Below are 18,789 nucleotides of genomic sequence, written 5' to 3' on the forward strand. Positions count from 1 at the left end.
ATTTCAAATGTGTAGACAATTAATTGACAATTTCCCAACTGGTCGGGCCTACATTACTAAGTACATATTGTGTAGCAGACTGCTTGCTACGTGGCTTAAAGTATAACAAATCAAAGCTCAAGGTGATTATGTATTGGACCCTTAACTGGGCCGTTGACAAAAGGATAGGTGTTGAAGTACATTAACAGGTGCATTCAAATGTGTAAACAATTAATTGACGATTTCCCAGAACCCCACATAATAATCTTCAAGGGAGTCCTTCTTTGCATGAGCTTGCTCGCAGTGTGTTTCCTCAGCTGTTCGTCTCCCTTTTGCCAGCCAGCTTTTTACAAAGGACAATGGCTTAAATGCTTTTACTGGAGGGCCATTAAGTTTCAGCCATAAACATGAGGAAATAGTGGCCACATGGAGGGATGCTCGGCTTGGCGAAGCAATTAAATTCATGGCGCTGAAGCCCCTTTCGCAATCTGCATTACTTGCGGGCAACGTTTCCATGCAAGCAACCAAAGCCCTAAATGCTTCAGGGCACCTTTTGCCACCAAAGTCCTTAAAATCCCTGGAGGCATGGATGGTGTCTCTGATTGGGAGTTGAAATTTCGTACACAGTCTCTGAATCTCATTTTCACCATAAAGTACAATGTCTTCATCATTCTGTAAATTCTTTGCATCCAAGACACTGAAACTGGATACAAGTTCTTTATCCAAGTCTGGAGCACACCTTTTGGCAAGGTTAACTGAAAGGCTTTGATAAAATTGCCTTTCATTCAGAGACACAGAGTTTGCCCTTCCCTGGGAAATATGAACGCCCTTGAAGTGTCCACAATCAACTGCACTCTGAGCAGTAGAAGCAAATTCCCCCGGAGATTCTTTCATCGCAAAGAATCTCCGTACTTGCCCCACCAAGAGTCTGTGTGCATCCACAATTGTGATATCCCGGCTCTGAAGAGCCAGAGACAAGTCTTTCAGTTCTTGAAGGGCATCGCACATAAGCCCTAAATCTTTCACAAAAGAGTTGGAGGTAAGCTTCTTAAGCAGACCGTCATATTTGTTTCTGTCCCTTGTGGGTCTTGAGAGATCCTTAGCAGCTTCTCCGAAATGCTTACACAAAGCAGGGAGGCAGTTCCAAACAGCTTGAACCGTCCTATAACTTGATGCAACCCATCGTGTGTCCAGCATCTTCCCTATCTTCTGCAGCTGCAAACCCAGATCACTGGCAACCATTTGTAGCTGTCTTGTGTTTTTTGGTGACATGCTGTATGTGGCATATAAAGAGTCCATGAACATTTTAAAATGATTGGCCCCACCAACATCATCAATAGTGTCTCCAACGGCCAGTTCAAGGCGGTGAGCTAGACAATGCCACGATAACACAAGATTTGGGAATTCCGCTCGCAATAATGTTATCACCCCCCCTTTGCTACCAAACATTACAGCTGCACCATCCGAACAAATAGCAATCCAGATCTCATGCAACAGGGTCTTTGTGATGCCAACATTCTCAAAATACCCCAGCAGAGCTTCCTTTATGGCCAAGGCATTTGTCTCTTGGAGCTCCACTAGACCAAAGAAAATGGTGACTGGTTTACAATGAGCCCCGAAAAGACCCCGCAGATAAATAATCAAAGTTGATTTGTTGCTGACAGTGGTGCTCTCGTCCACAAACACAGAAATCTTTGGCTTGTGTTCTCTGATATAACACACTAACTTCTTCTGCATTTCTGATGCAATATGTCTCACTATCTCTGTTGCAGTAACATTACTGCGCAACACACGACCCATTTCAACACCATTCACCTCCTGGAGGTCCACCAAATCAGGGTGATCTGTGAATGGCCGATTCTTTTTGGTCAAGTAGAAAACAGTGTGAAACACTCTGCATGTGCTTTCCAAATGTTTGCCACTGCTTTGCTGCATGACTTCTGTCAAGTGGTTATTTTTTCGCGCTGTTAGAATGTCTTGTGATGCCTTATGAGCACCACTTGACTTGTGCTCCATAATCTTCTTTCGGAGCTGCTTCTGCCTAGCATGTTTGCCAAAACCTGAAGGACCCACCTTTCCATCGGCCCATTCCATGCTTATGCGCAAACCTTGCCCACAGGAGTGCACGGATAAGCCACCTGTTGCTTTCACGTCCCTACACACAGAGCATCCAATGTGGCCTGAAGCCAGAAAAATCCATTCATATTCCCCCTTAAAATAGCACCATTGCTGCACACTCCAGCAATCAGGGGTTAGAAGAGGCTCTTCTGGCACAGGCTGCAGTGTAGCGGGAGATGCACTGGAGCTACTGGCCTCCTTAGCGCAAGAATCCTGGCATATTTCTGGTGCCTCACTTCTCGAATTGACTGGGCTAGCTTCCTCATCCCCACTCGGAATGGTGGCAGCCTCCTCCACCTTACATCTTTTCGCTGATGGCAAGTAGCCAAACAATGAAGTCTGCACAGACTTGCGCTTGGGAAGTACCGCAGACATTGTTAATGGCCGCTCAAAATCTTGGGTGTATCACTAGCAGATCTGTTTCTAACCTGTGCACGGCCGAAACTCTCGGCTTCCTATCTGTAAAAAAAGAAAATGTGGTTTACTGCTCTAAACCTAGTTTATATATAAATTACTACATCTTATTGCAGTGAAAAAGGCAGTATTCTAATTTGGGTGGTAAATAAACCTAACAACCACTAATAAATGGATTCAAAGGCTTCCTGTAGCATAAGATGTGATATCCGACACCTTGCCATTCCTAACCTGAGATCCATCCTGTAACATGAGATGTGAAATCTCAATGCTTCTATTACCAAACCTGAGACCCTTCCTATAGGATGGGATGTGATATCTTACAACACAAGAGTGTGAGTTCAGTTGACAGAGGTATGTAGTGTCCCCAACCTCGCATCTTACTTCTGGGTATCGATGTGATGATGCAAAGCACCTGAACGCACCCTGTAGCCAGGGGGCGCACACTGCAGCATCCAAGAGACAGATTTAGCGTAGAACGTAGTGTGGTAAAAGGCCATGGCTACTGTCGGCTGCCTAACCCTTTACTGTTTTCCCTTGGACCTCTCTGCAGTTAATCATATACTTTTAGTTATTACACTTTCCACACAATTTTACACTATAACCTATAGTTCTCACTTTGTTCTCGACTATCTTGTTGACCTTTTATCTACCTTGATGCTTGCAATATAGTCTCCCATACTGTATCATCTGTTTTGGACTCTTTGTACTCCCAATTTTGTACCTTGTGTATATATCATGCAATGTCTGTAACATGAAGCTTAAAGTAACCTTGTAACCTTTTCGCCCAGTTACCCGAGGGTTTGGTGCGCCTTATAAATGAGGAAACAAACAAACAAACACACTCACTTTCAGTGAGTTTACTTCTCACTTCCCAATACATGGTTGATTTGTGGAGCAAGCATACACAAATAAGGATTCAAAGCAAAGAGGGAGCTCCACAACTTGGCAGATACTATGAAGGGGAAGCACTTGGAATTGTCTTCAATCGCACAGGGGCATTATGTAGTGAGGTGGGACACCAGGCGCTGCCGCCAGGTGCTGACCTCACATGCCATGTAATGAAGGAGCACACCCTAGAGTAGAACCATATATGCCCGAACATTCTGGCCGTGGAGACCGTTCGAAGCGGTTGGTTAAATGTGCCATAATATGAGAATGCAATGCTGAGCTCTGTATAACCAATACATCACAAGTGAACACAAATCTGAATTTGTAAGAAGTTTGTTTAAATACATTAGAAGTAAGAACCCTACAAATGGCGATGAGAGACGGGACATAAAGAAATCCGCATAAGAAGGTCCATGGAGAGACAGAAGCAGAGCCCTAATGGAAAAACACTTGACAAAGAAAATGACGACACCAGGGAAAAGCCGAGAATTCCAAGAGCTGAGATTCGCCAAGAGGGAAGACTCTCTCCTTGGAAAGAAAGCAGCTGTGTGTAATCATGAAGACAAGAGCAGGAGGCAGGGCTGTCACAAAGTGTGGCGAGGCCGGGGCAAAATGTTTGGTGAGGCCCCCTAATGATTTTTTGTACTGGGTCACCAGCGGCGCCGCCGCAAACAGGAGATGCGATAACTCTCCCCTGGTGTGTGTGAAGGATCCCAAATATGGTTCTTTATTATGACAGCAAATCAACTACAGCTAAATTATGTTTCTCTACTGAAGACAAGTTCACTACAGACTAACATTTTTATGCATAAATATATATAGGATGGCATGACGGCGGGTGGTGTGACGCCAGCTTTAGAGAGGACTGCCCTGCCCCTTTGTGCACATTAAAACACACATCATACACAGTGACAGGTAGATGATGTTCAGTGGTGGCTGATTAATTTTTGAACTGAAGAATGTCCATGGAGACTGCAATCAATCTATTTTATTTATTTATTCAGCATATGTAAAGCGCTCCAAACCCAAAGGCATCTGGGCCAGTATTACCATATAAGGACTCACAGCCACTAAAAAAAAAAGAAACATGCCACGGAATGTATATCCAGACTAGCTGTGCACCATAAGTGTTATTACTGGCTAGACTGCCCAATATTCAATGCAGGCCAGTCTAGCCACCTGATAACACTTATGTTTTCTTTACCTAGGCATGGCTGAAGATGATTACTTCGAGCGGAAAGCAGTCTAAGGCACCCGTTCGGTACATACATTATAATGCAGACAAAGAAATACAGCTAGGAGTTAATAGCCGCTGATTATCACAAGACGGCCAGCCAGCAGGGAGCTGAAACACAATGCCCACTGAAAATCTTTAAATCCTCCTTTGTCAGCAAGTGGTTGATGTGGAGGAACCAGTGTCAAAAGGCAACTTATAAGGCAAGCATTTCAAAGCACTAATTTCAAGCCCCATTGAAGGCCCTGCATAAGTCTTGGTACAGAAAGGTGCAACGTTGCAAGTTATGGTATTGGCACTAGGGCTAACATTCATACTTTCAATGCATTTTCGCATCAGGGCAATTAATTGCCCAGGGAAAACACCATGCCTTATTATCAATAGGACAAATATGGCCCTGGGGGCCACAATGCATTAAAAGAACACTTTTATTGTACTGGGCAGATTTTGCCATAGCGCATAACTGCACTTGCACCAGTGTAAGTTTAATGAATCCCACTGTGCCTGTCTAGATTTCTAAGTTAAGCACGTACGTGTAGCGTAAATGAGGTGCAACAACTTGCATTTTTGACACTCAGTGCAAACAATATATTACAGGCGTTGAAAGGCAAAAACAAAGGGTAAGGCTCATGATTGCCATGAGCATTTCCGCTCTAGGCATGGCCATGCAAGCCGGGGTATGAAAAGACCCGTTTCTGAATCGTGCTTTCTGCTGGGCCTGGCCTCCACCAGGGCAGACCATATCCAGTAGAAGGAGCCGCAGCTGTAGGGTATCCCATGCAACATCATTTTATGAATAAGGGATGCACTCAGGATGGAATATGCTTCCCACTCCGCTCGCACACCACATTCATGTGTATGTTTTAGTGTGAACAACAGGGCATGTGCCAAAGTATTGTCCGCCCCGCTCCCCCACCATTTATTCATTAACTTATTATTTATCTTGTTTCTCTCCTATGCTCTGCACTTTCCACTTTCTCCCCCCTCCCATGTACTGTCCCCATTTTTCCCTTCCCCATGCACTTGGCGTTGTCAATGTCACTGGGCCTAGTAAGATCGCTTGTTTTTGTTTTCTTCCCTGTTTGTTCCCCTTCCCTTTGCCTGGTCACGCTCTGAAACACCTGTGCATGAGCGCGACATAAATAAAATAAATCCTATATCATATCATGTATCCATGCTGTGTTTAACTTTTTTTTTTAATCTTTTTTTTTTTGTTTATCTCTGCCATCCAGACGGCCGCGAGGGCCCGAGGCCTGGGGCAGTTTTCCCCCCCACCCCTCCTTCGTGACAGCCCTGGCAGCAGGTATAGTAAATGAAGAAACTATGATGGGAACACAGGCTGTTCCCTCGCATGTATTTTCTTTAGTTTCTTTTCCGCATTCCAAATGTTTGAAAACGGGAAAGAAACTAAAGAAAATGCAGAAAGTGCATGCGAGGGAACAGAAAAGTAAAACATGTAAAGGGGAACATTGATTTGAAAAATAAATAACGTTTATTTTTAAACGTAACAGAATTGTCTGTTGCAGTTTCAGCTTTCCAAGGCGAACACGTACACATTGAAGTGCGAAGTTCGCCTTGACCAGCTGAAACTGCAACAGCAAGGAACATTAAAGCAGGCAGCCAGTGGCAGACTTACTTTACCAGTGCCAAGAAGAAGCAAGCAGGTAAGGAAACCGACGGACGGTCCAGTCCACCACTCCCAAACACATCTAATGGCGCACTTTCACTTCTCGTGAGTGAGCCTGAGGAAGTCACGTCACCGAGGCTCAAGAGGAGTGAAAGTGCGCCATTTCCAACGACATTCCAGGCAGCTGTGACTGGCAGAAGTGTCAGCCAGTCACAGCGTCGCTCAAGCTGTGACTGGCTGGCAAGTCTGTCAGTCACAGCTTTGCCTGCAGTGCTGCCTGACTCTGCTGTGCGGCGCCGGCGCCTGACTTCTTGATGGGCGACCGGCGCCGACCGGCGGGCTCATCTCCCGTCGCGCGTCTGTGGCGGTAGATGCACCCGCCGTGGCTTGGTGGCATCGGAGGGCCCCGGCAGGGCCCCGGCACAGTCTCACTCTTTGGAGACTGCCGGCGCCCGGCCCCGGCAGGCCCCGGCCCACTTAAAGCCCTGCTTGTATTTCTAGCAGACTGGGATTCGTTATTACATTTTGAGAGGCGTTTGTTAAGATGGATTTCTGAACTCTGACCTGGTGGGCAGAGTTTCAGAAAGCCAGCCTAGTTTCTTGGAACAGGGTAACCTTCTGGACAAGCCAGACCAATCAATGTAGCATTGGCGGCGGTCAAGACTAGGGGCCTCATTACAGGTCGGGCGGTCCGGAAATAACAGTGGCGGTAAACCCGCTGCCACTGTTAATTCCGGATCGCCCGATCCCGACTCCTGCAGGCAGGAGGTGATGTTCCCGCCAGGTCTTACCTGGCGGGTTTAACACCGCCCGCCTGCAGGCGGACGTGGAAACACCAGCACCATCATGAGATGGTGCCGGTGTTTCCACTTCCCCATTCCCATTGAGTCCTATCGGACTCAATGGGAATGGGGATTTACCGAATTCTGCCTCCGGAATTCCCGGGACACCAGGGTCGTAATGCCCTGGTATTTCCGGATGTCATGGAGGCGGTATGGTAATACGAGTCCGGCGGTAACCAGGCGGTTTTACCACCTCAGTTACCGCCGGACTCGTAATGAGGCCTAGGTCTCAGGAGGGATGAGGGTGACTGCAAGACCTCAGTGAACACACAGAGTAAAGGGCACTTACAAATCACTCACGGTCAGGTGTATATATATTAAAAATACAAATACATTTATTCAAGGCCTTTGAGTTTCAACATATTAGTTAGTAACAAGTAACGCTTTGAAGTGGGAGAATGGAAGAACAGGCTCCCGTCCTTCACCTCTCGCGCTTGGCCTAGAGGGTCACGGCCCAGACACCCGCCGCGAGAAGAGTTTGTCCATTTACCAGACGACCAGGTACCCTGGTACAGGAACATACGGATGTGTCCACCTGCCTGCCCAACAGCCCGCACTGGCCATGCCGACCCCTGCGGCTCGGATCAGCTAGACTAAAAACCACACGTCGTTAGAGATGCCATGACGACCTAGACAACGGGAAGCACATCTGTACAAGTATACACACTTAACATTTCCACACCAATCTACACGAAGAACATACTCAGTGCTCTGACGTAGGCGACAGGCATATTCACGGACGTGCATCTTTATTATTTTTACATAGGCTTTCAGAATGCAGAAACGCAAGATGCATCATGAACTCATCTATAACGCTTGCTCACGCTTCCCTTGAAACCCGTTACCACCATGAGAGGTATAATGGAAACACGATACTGGTCATGGAAATGTATGCTACTATAATCTAAAGCACCTATGAACCAAACAGACTACTTAAGCACCAGGCCCGAGTAGGCCGCAAACAAGAGCTCCCGTGGACGTTAACAAAGCAAGAGTCAGGTTGCTGATCCTGCAGAAAGAACCCGATGGAGCAACCAGCCAAGGTCGCAATGTTGCAAGCCCACATTCAAGAACAAATCTTCAAAGGCACGATGTTGCAACCTCGCACTCCGCGTACCAACGTTAAAGTCATATCTACAAATTAAACCAGACACCCAGTGGAAAAGCAATATTAATTGTGCAGAATTCTGCCTCACGTGACCAAGCCGAATCTGACGAGATGCCAAAACCCAGGAGAGAAAAGGCGTCTGGGTCCCTCACTACGAGACACAGGCCGAGACACTTGAAAGGCTCAATGGACACCTGCTACAGTGGGAGCGGTCAGCCTTCCACCTATGAATAAATCCTCACATTGTCTGCACGTACCCATATTGAAACATTGTTGCAAACACAGGTACACCGAGAGCTGGGAACAACGGTGGTCCCAGGCTGGGGAGCTCACGGATGCACCAATCAGAACATGGGGCTCTTATCTCAGACGTCAGTAACATTAGCCAATCCTCAGGAGCCTTCATGTAACAATTCTTATGTATCCAATTATAGGGACAACCCAGATATACCACCTGACTACACCTTGTCCACTAATAATATTCTCTATATGTGTACTATACTAACCCTACCACTCGAGCAACCAATTAAGAGTGGCGATAGGTTTTTTGTTAACTTTCTGAAGTGACGCAAGTAGCGCGTCATAATGCAGTAAAAAGGGCCTGCGAGCCCCACGATTGTGTGTGTGTCAGGACGGACGCGTACGCTCCTTGACCCATCCCTGCCGTTTTGTGTAAATAAACAGCAGAGTCACCTTGCTCCTTGTGTGCGTCTCATACTCTATCTCATCTTATCTGGGATACACACGGGAGGAGTTGGGGCCTCCCTGCCTGGAGGTCTGCGGACGGCCCGGCCGACCCCGGCAGAATTTCCCCCCGACAAGTTGGAGGCACTGCTGAGATCTGTTTAAGATCAACTTTTATTTTTAGTTTTTCCAGGCACTCCCGTTGCGAGGAGGCCCGGCGGCGCGGCCCCCTCTGCCGTTGCCCCCTTCTGAGGACTACAGGACCATCGCGGAGCTGCGAGACGACCGGACAGCGCAATCCGGATATTGGCCCTCGGGAGCCGGTTGAGAAGTATCCCGCCCGCGGTTGGCGAGTGTCCAGACGTGGTCCAGACGAGGGGAGGTGGCGAGCCGCTTGGAGGGGTGCACGCAGTCGAGCGGCCCTGCATCGAGAGAACTTGGTGAGCATGACACACACAACGAGCAATGCGAAATTGTGAGGGAGGGGGAGGAAGTAAATAAGGGAGGTATTGTAGAGATGTGCGGCGAAGGTTTAACTGAGTGTTGCTAATGGAATGAATGGTAGGAAAACGAGTGCGAGAACAGTTGGCTAACGTTACGCGAAAGAGGGGGGCGGGGCACGAAAACATCACGTGCAGCCGCTCGTAACAGTCAGCTAACGTTACGCGAAAGAGGGGGGCGGGGCACGAAAACATCACGTGCAGCCGCTCGTAAGACACTGATGGTCTAAATTGCGATTAAGTGTGAGGATGGGTGTGTGTGGTTTCCTACGACTTGACATTTATTGATCAATGAGTAGATGAGGTTCCCTATTGTTCGAGCAAGAAACTCGATAGGTAGATGACGTTTCCCTGTGGCCGGTAGCTAGTCACATAGTTGCCCAAAACGGAAGATAATTGGCTGGTTAAGCCCTCCTGTTGAGGGGCGTATCACACGCGAGGCGACGCAGCGTGCGCAGTCCGGTTATAATATTGATGAGATTACCTTGTTCCAGGAGAGACAGGAAGACAGCTGTAGGGTTAGCGGGGTAGATTGTAAGTGTATTTTGAACTTAAAAAACCATAACAAGAATACACCAGTAGCTCGAAGAAATCGGTGACGTCACCAGTAGGGATTTAATAGGATATAGCTAGCACAAGGAATTTTGGGTTTGAGAGTGGTGGGGAAGAGAAGCACGATAAAGGAGCTGGTACGGAGATAAACTATAAACCAAAGGGGAAAGGGGCGTGGCTGCGCACGGAGAACGCCGGCCACGGCAAGTGTAAACGGGGGAGGAGAACGGAGAAACAGGACGACTGTATAAGATCATCGTAAGGGGTACGCAGCCGCAGGGGGCTGCGTGCGCTTCGGCCGCAGGGGGCCGTAGGGGAAGGAATATAATATAACATCATATTTATTATTATTGCATAATTTGTCAAAAGGAGTGTCGAAAGTCCCCACACTTGCGGGGCGAGGTAAGCAATACAAGGTTGTATATCGTAAACTGCTAGTAAGGGGAAGGGTAACAAGGGGAGTGAATTTATGTCATACGGGAGAGGGTCGGGAGGGTGGGGGAACACCCTCACTACCCCACTACAGCACATATGCACCACACTGCCACCACATAGGGAGAAGTTAATTAAGTACAGCATAGAGTGGACCCAGGGGACAGATAACAAAATGTTAACACCATGGCCGCCTAATGGTAGTTTCGATCCATATGCCCAACATTCACTACTGAACCATCTGCACAATACATACAAGGGGAAGAAGTTGGCAAACCATGTGGAGGTGTTTAACTTATGGAGGATGTTCCAGGGGTCTCGACCAGGACCAAATGGAATGTTCACTATGGGGGAAACACCGGAAGAAAAGGAGATTAAGAAAGAAGGAACGGGTGGGGAAAAGGAGTACGAAAGCACAAAGAATACGGGGAACGAAAGACAGGGAGGAGAAATGATTGATAAATCAGACGACATAAAAAAGGAACCGAGCAATGGGATACCCATAACACCGGGAGTGAAAACAGAGGGAGGAGGGTTGTACCCTTTAAGAGAATTAGGAGAAATAGCAGGACAGTTAAGGGCGGCTGAAGGATACTCAAACCCGGCATACAGCCCTCCACCATATGTGGCTCATGGGAAGGTACCAATGGGGGACAGGAGGATTAGAGAAGAGCAGACTGTAGAGATAGGAAACGATGAGTGGATAGCTGCACAGATATTGTTGAAATTACGAGGCTCACTAACTGGAGAAGAAAGGGAGGCGGTAAGGAGAACAAACGAGGATAGTGCCAGAGAGAGTGAAATGAGGGGAGAGGAGCTACTACGGCAGAAGGAAGAGATTTTGGAGGAAAGATTAGCAGAACTAAGGGATGAGCAGAATGAACTGATCAAACAACTTGAGCGGGAGGAAAGAGAGAGAGTGAGGAAAAGGAAAGAAGGTAAGGACGAATTGGAAAAATTAAGGGAACGAAGTGAGGAACAAAAGAGAGAAGCTGAAAGGGTAAAAGGAGCAGCAGATAGGGTATCAAGAGTAGTGCTGAGAGAGAAGAAGAAGGAAGAAGAAGAAAAGGAAAAAGAAATGGAAATATGGAGGAGGAGGATAATATCAGAGGCAACTAAGAAATATGAAGAGGGGAAGGTAATAGAGAGTATAGTAGAAAGAGAAAGGGTGAAATGGGAAAGGAAGAAAGAGGATGAAAGGATATTGGAACAGATGAGCAACGAAGTAATGGAGGAGTTGAAAAGGAAAAGGGAGGAAAATAGTAGGGAAATGGAGGAGAGGAGTGAAGGAGGAAGAGAAGAGAGGGGTTGGGAGAGTGAAAGATGGGGAGATGTATATAAAAGTAGAGAGGTAGCAACAACATCAGCACAAAGGGGAACAGTTGGTAACAACGGAAAGGGAGAAAGAGACCTAATAGACTTAAAAACAGTAACAATAAAAGGAAAAAAGGCAGAGTGGGGGGTGCCATTTATGAATGATTTTTGCAGTGAGGAGGAAGGAGGAGTGGAGAAGGATGGAAGGAAGAGTGAAAGGGAAAGCTTAGATAAACTATACCTTACTAGAACAAACATAGATTCGCCCTGGATGAGTAGAAGATGGGAGGAGCTGGAGAGAAGTAAGGAGGAAGTGAAAAGAATAGGGGAAACACAAACCAATGAAACCACGCCACCCACATCACCATCGCACCCTCCCACGTCACGCCCTACATGTTCAACTACCGCGCGCTCTCTGCACAGAATAAAGCTCGCGCCCTTCATGAATGAATTTACACCTTATGCATGTCGGCTTAGGGACCTCCCTAGTCGCAGGCAAGACAGACAAATAAACATACCCATATTGAACACAGGAAATGATGAAAAAAGGGGAAAGGAAGAAGAGGGAGGTAGGAGAAGAGGTAGTAAGGAAGAATTTGAAGTAGTAAAAGAAATGGGGGAAGAGGAGGGGTGTGAAGACTCAACATTATGGAGCGTAAAGGGTGACACAAGACAGAATTTAATGCCACTGCTGGAGAGAGGAGGGGTTAGACCACAGTATGTACCTTGGAAACATACGGATAAGGAAAATATAAAATGTAGGCTCCCATCACTAAGTGGAGGTGCGGGTAAGTGGATATATGAAATGGAAAAACACACCGCGGGACAGAAACTAGCAGTAGGAGATGTGAAGGGCCTGTTAATATCAATATTAGGGGATAGAGCGGATGACATTTGGAAAAGAGCGGGATTCCCTGGGGTAACAATAACGAACACATCGCATGATGGGGCACCATTTGCAAACTGCAGACATGCGCTATGGCAGGCACTGAGAGTGCAGTACCCAGACACATCAGACATAGGAGCCATTACTTCACGTAAAATGGGTGAAAATGAGGATCCTGTTGATTATATCCAGGATGTTCAAGAGAAGTGGCGCATGGAAACTAGAGAACAATGGGACAAAACACCAGCCATATTTTATCATATACTAGTACAAGGGCTCCCAGAAGGAGTTCAAAAACAACTAAAGAAAGTAGTGGGGATGGAAGCAAAACCATGGCCAGAAATACAACTGACTATAGTACATCACTGCAGAACATGGCAAGGAAAAATGAAACAAAAGGAAGAGGATAGGAAAACAGAAGAGGCCAAATTAGTACAGAAAAAACTTACTAAATACACAATGGAAGGGGCACTAATAACTACGCCCACACCAATGGCCCAAAGCCCAACGCAAGTAGTGGCTGCACAAGATCCCGCACAAATAACGCCTCCACAAGGTGTAATACAGCAAGTGCCGCCTCTGCAATTACACGCACCAAACATGGGAGGAGGGTACCCAATGCAAGGAACTGGGTATTATAGTTATAACAGAGGGAGAGGAGGGTTTATGAGGGGGAGAGGATATGGATATAATACCCAACAACAGGCTGGGGGACTAAGAAATAACTACCCCACAGGGCAACCCGTATACCAGGACAACACAGGGAGCTTCCCATGGCAAAACAGGGAACCACCCGTGTGTTGGAGCTGCGGACTATTAGGACACATGTCACGTACATGTAGGGTCAGGCCAGGAACACCAGCATGGAATGAACAAGCACAACCTAGGACATTACAAGAACAGCAGGGCATAAAACAACAGCAGACGTCACAAAAAGGGAGTGACCCACAACAACAAACAACACAACAGCCACAACCCTATTCACTGCCACAACAACAAATAACACAGTACCTGCCACCGCCACAACAACAAGTAGCGTTAATACAACCACCACCCCAAAATGAACGAACACAATTGGGTGGGGTGACGGTGTTGGGACACAACCCTTACACAGGGAATGGCCAATCATTGTACCCCCAATAGGCCAGCCCACAGACGGCCTTGGTGTGTCCCATCCTGTCAGTAACACCTAATAGTGCGGAGGAACCACGCATAGAGGTAACGATAGGTGACAAAAAATTATCATTTCTTGTTGACACCGGGGCAACCCGGTCTTGCATAAGGGAAGGTAAATTTAAGATGTCAGGCGAAGCCATGAACACCCAAGGATTTTCTGGGGCTAAAGGGTTGGTTCCATTTACTGATAATGTTCCCTTATCTATTGGAGATTATGATCTGTCAGTTCCACTCTTGTATTATAGTGCCTCACCAGTAAATATACTGGGGAGGGACATAATGAACAGGTTGAACATGACGATCTCCTTTACAGAGGATGGCATAATTTGCTCTACTCCAGGGATTAACATGCTCGCAGCACGACAGATTTTGCAAGCATACTGTGGACAGACAGCGATTAGGGCGGAGCCAGTAGATGGCGAGATATTCCAATATGGCACTGACATGGCATTTGCATGGATGCCAGGGATAGAAGGGAAACTATGGAGGAGACCAGCAGCCTATCTATTCCGACCAGAAACACCAGTTAATGAACTAGAAGGGAAGGTGTTTGTAGTGGACATTGAGAGCATTATTGCAACAGCTGATTATGTTGCTGTGCACGCCCAAGATAAAGAAGGGAGAGCATGGAGGGCGGTGATAGCACTAACAGAAGGATGTAGGCTGACACAGGTGTCAGATGAAGAGCTGTTCTCAGAAGAAAAGGAAGAAAATGAAATGGTGTTCATGATGAGTGTAGAAATGTGGCTAAGAGTGGCTCACAAACAAGTAGCACAGAAAATTGCAATGGCACTTGAGGCACCCGCAGGCACCCCAGTCCCATTTTTTAAGGAGGATATGTCAAAGGTGCCCAAATCATTATGGACTATTAGCCCTTATGACGTGGGATGCATAAAAAGCATAGGGGGTGTAAGGATAAAATTGAAAAAAGGTGCAATACTACCAAGAGTTAAACAGTACCCATTGTCAAAAGAGGCAGATGAGGGCATATATGAAACCATAACGGCCCTTATAAACAATGGCATATTGGTCCCCTCAGAATCACCATGTAACACAGCTGTGTACCCGGTGCGCAAGGCTAAAGGGGGGTCTTGGCGCTTCATACAGGACCTCAGACCCTTGAACAACATAGTAGAAGCAGAGTATCCAGTAACAGCAAACCCGGCCACAATATTGTGTGGCATTCCAGCAGAAGCATCACGATTTACAGTGATTGACCTTAAAAATGCTTTCTTCTCAATACCATTACACCCAGACTCACAAGATTTGACAAGCTTCACTTACCGAAATACAAAGTGGAAACATACCAGACTACCACAGGGGTATTGTGAATCACCCTCAATTTTCAATAGAGTAATACAGATGGATTTGGGTAACGTTGAGGTGGAAAGCACAGTGTTACAGTATGTGGATGACATAATAATTTGTAGTACAAACGAAAGCAAATGTAGAGAGGACTCCTTAAAAATGTTGACGATACTGGCAGAAAAGGGGTACAAGGTAGACATGGAAAAGATACAATACTGTCAGGAACAGGTACTTTACATTGGTCAACTGATATCCCAACATGGAAGAAGGATTGCACCACAAAGAGCACAGGCCATCTCAAGCACTCCCGTGCCACAGACTGTGAGAGAACTGCAGCAATTTCTGGGGCTGTGCAACTACTGTAGAGCATGGGTATTTGATTACAGCTCATACATAGGACCCCTGCTTGAGGGTTTGAAGGAAGCAAATAAAGGGGAGAAAAAGTTGGGATGGACTATGGAAATGAGGGAGGCATTTGACGAATTAAAAGACGCGATATCAACTGCTCCAGTACTAGCATCCCCAGACTATGAGCGGCGCTTCTTTATATTTTCACATTGCGACTCAGCCGTGATGAAAGCAGTATTGGCCCAAAAAACTAGCATGGGCTATAAACCAGTAGCATTTTACAGCGGTCACTTAGACCCTATAATGTTAGGCCACTTCTCTTGTGAACAAGGTCTTGCTGCAGCTGCTTTTGCAGTAGAAAAAGCATCAGCAATAACTATGGGGTGTCCAACTACACTATTTGTGGAACATGCACTATTTGCGATATTGAATAAACCTAAGTCCACATTAACGACACAGAGGGCATCAGGTTATGAGATTATTTTGTCTAAAGCTGAACTGGCAATTGTTAGATGTAGCACGGTTAACCCTGCAAGGTTCCTAGCAGAAGTAATTGAAGAGGGAGATTACGCCCACGACTGCACCCAAGTAACTGAAATATACTCATGTACTAGGAAAGTTGAAGAAAACGCACTAGAGGGAGGTGAGCTTTTGTTTATTGATGGGTCATCAACTATTGATCAAGGAGATGGGATACGAAGGACTGGGGCAGCAGTAGTAAAAATGATGGAGGCGCCGGTGTGTGTGGCTATGAAGTGTGTACAATTACCACAGCATTACTCTGCTCAAGCGGCGGAACTCGTTGCACTAATCTTGGCATTAAAGGAAAGTTTTAATAAAAGAGTAACTATATATTCCGACAGTGCATATGTTACATCCACTGTCCACTCAGGGCTATCAAAATGGAGAAGGAGAGGGTTTAGGAGAGCTGATGGCACTCCAGTACAACATGCCCTCTTGTTGGCTGAACTAATTGAAGTAATAAACGACCCCCAAGAACTAGCCCTAGTAAAATGCACCGCACACACCAATGGAGAAGACTACGTTTCAAAAGGAAATGCAGCAGCAGACGCACATGCGAAATATGCTGCATATTTTGGTGAGATATGGAACCCCACAGACTCACAGAGAGGGAGAGGGAGGGGTATAGCGAGGGAGATGTTAATAAGAGAAGGGTACACCCATCTCCCAGCCACACAGATTATGGAGCTACAAGCGGCCGCACCAATGGCCGAAAAAGAAGTATGGGTGAAAAGAGGATGCACAATGTCACCAACCGACGCACTATGGCGCCAGGGTGGCACTGGGAAAGTTGTAATACCGTTGGCACTGTTAAATACCGCCTTAAGCCAATTACATCACCCTGCCCATACAGGCAAGGAAATAATTGCAGCACGAATTAGAGAAGATTGGTTTTGTCCCGAGTTAACCTCCCATGTGTCAAATTTTATCAGCAATTGCCTCACATGTCAACAGTTTACGGCCGGTCATACTCTAAAAGTGATAAGAGGTACAATACCCCGGCCAGAAGGACCTTTTCGGCACCTTCACATTGACTATGTTGATATGATCAACATCTGTCAAGGCAATAGGTATATGATTGTAGTAGTATGTCCATTTTCTAGGTGGATTGAAGCAGGGCCCTGTTCACACCCTGATGCGTTTAGAGCAGCCAAATTCATAGTAAGGGAGGTCTTCCCCAGGTGGGGAGTGTGCGAGGTGTTAAGATCAGACAACGGCCCCCATTTCGCAAATGAAATGTTCCAGCATATTACATCCCTGCTGAACATTAAACACAAATTTGCATGTGCATATCACCCACAGGCTAATGGTGTATGTGAACGCCTGAATGGCCTATTGAAGGAGGCAATTGCTAAAATACAACAAACAACAAAGAAAAGTTGGTTGTATTGCCTTCCGTTAGCATTGTTTGAACTTAGAAACAGGCCAGGGTCCGACCACCACCTCACCCCTCACGAAGTGGTTACTGGACGTCAAATGCGCCTTCCCCTAACACCAACGTCAAGGGCATTCACCGATAACGAAAGTTCAGCTAATGTGTTAGGAGATGAAATGTATCAATATGTGTCTTCTTTGATTACTAGTGTCGTGTTTGTGTCTCAACAGCTCGAGCGCACACGGGGCGGGTCTACCAGCAATCAAGAAAAAGACGAAAGTACGGAATTGGGAAAGGAGAACTCGTGCAAACTTGCCAAAGGTGACCACGTACTACTTCGCAATTTCAATAGAAGGTGGCACGAGAAGAGGTTCACTGGCCCCCATCTGGTAGAGGACGTATCAACAAGAGCAGTAAAACTAAAGGATAAGCGTGCCTGGAACCACCTACATGACGTAAAGATCTACAAACTGCAGACCCGCCCCAGCGCCAACGACAGGTCCATTGGAAGAACAGCAACAACATCGCCGACAGCGGAAGAAAGTTCCACCACAGACAACGACCCAATTGTTCCCTCGGAGACAATAACTGACGAAGAAGGGGGTGACCCCCATACTGCCCACCCCATGATCACTCGCTCAAAGAGTAAAAATACTTCCGCCATCTGAGCGCAAACCCCCCCCCATTGACTGCTAAGTACAGTTGTAACTAAAATTGAAGGACATTGCTTGCACCAATACACATGTAAACACGTGAATGTTCTCTTTTTCTCTCGCACATACAGGAACTGCGTAATATTGTATTGTTAAGAAAAGCTAATTAACAAGTTCAGTGTGCAGGTGTAGATGGTGCTGCCAGACGATAACTACCCAGAAGAATTGTCACACCAATTTGTATATGAAATAAAGAGGCCAACATACTTAAAAAGGAGAAGGGTACGTGTATACTACACAGCCTTCCTCCTGGCCATAGAATATTACATGCCCCACCTCCGCCCATACTTGCCGGTCTTAAGAGACCCATCACTTAGAGTAGCGTGGGAGCAGCTCTTCGCCTGGGCACTGAATGACCACTTGATAGGGAGAGCTTAAAAGAAACAAAACTAACATTTAATAACGAGCACTTTTGAGAATTTTTAGGCGGGCAACTGTAACGTCGCAAGAATAAGCTGCCAGGACCGCAGCAAGGTAAGAGCAAAATGCCGGTGAAATTAGCATATGTAATAAAAATAATAGGGATTTTTATGATCACCGGATTCTTGGCTGCCTCTGTCTGGCAGTACAGCTATGCTATTGATTTTATTGCTGCACCCAAACTTAATATACCCCCGTCCCCTGCTGCAACAGGTGTTACGTCAGGTGGTAATCGTAATTTTGCACCCAAGCAAAATAGAGTTAAACGCAGCACGTACTCAGACAATAAAGGTATTGATAATTATGTACAAGATTCAGCACACGTCACAAACAACATATGGTACCA

General features: G+C 46.4%; 1 protein-coding gene across 1 annotated transcript; it reads right to left on the bottom strand.

Moving 5' to 3' along the window:
* Window positions 1-210: 210 nt before the first annotated feature.
* On the bottom strand, window positions 211-2,472 carry LOC138514676 (E3 SUMO-protein ligase KIAA1586-like). The gene has a single exon (XM_069630098.1). It carries the CDS (start codon window positions 2,470-2,472, stop codon window positions 211-213), a length of 2,262 nt encoding a protein of 753 aa, XP_069486199.1.
* Between the last annotated feature and the right edge of the window lie 16,317 nt (window positions 2,473-18,789).

This window comes from Ambystoma mexicanum, chromosome 12 (assembly GCF_040938575.1).
Source record: "Ambystoma mexicanum isolate Mex_15411 chromosome 12, UKY_AmexF1_1, whole genome shotgun sequence".
NCBI classification, from domain to species: domain Eukaryota; kingdom Metazoa; phylum Chordata; class Amphibia; order Caudata; family Ambystomatidae; genus Ambystoma; species Ambystoma mexicanum.

Excerpts from the sequence above, each read along its gene's own strand:
- LOC138514676 (XM_069630098.1), bottom strand. The coding sequence starts at position 2,472 with ATGTCTGCGGTACTTCCCAAGCGCAAGTCTGTGCAGACTTCATTGTTT.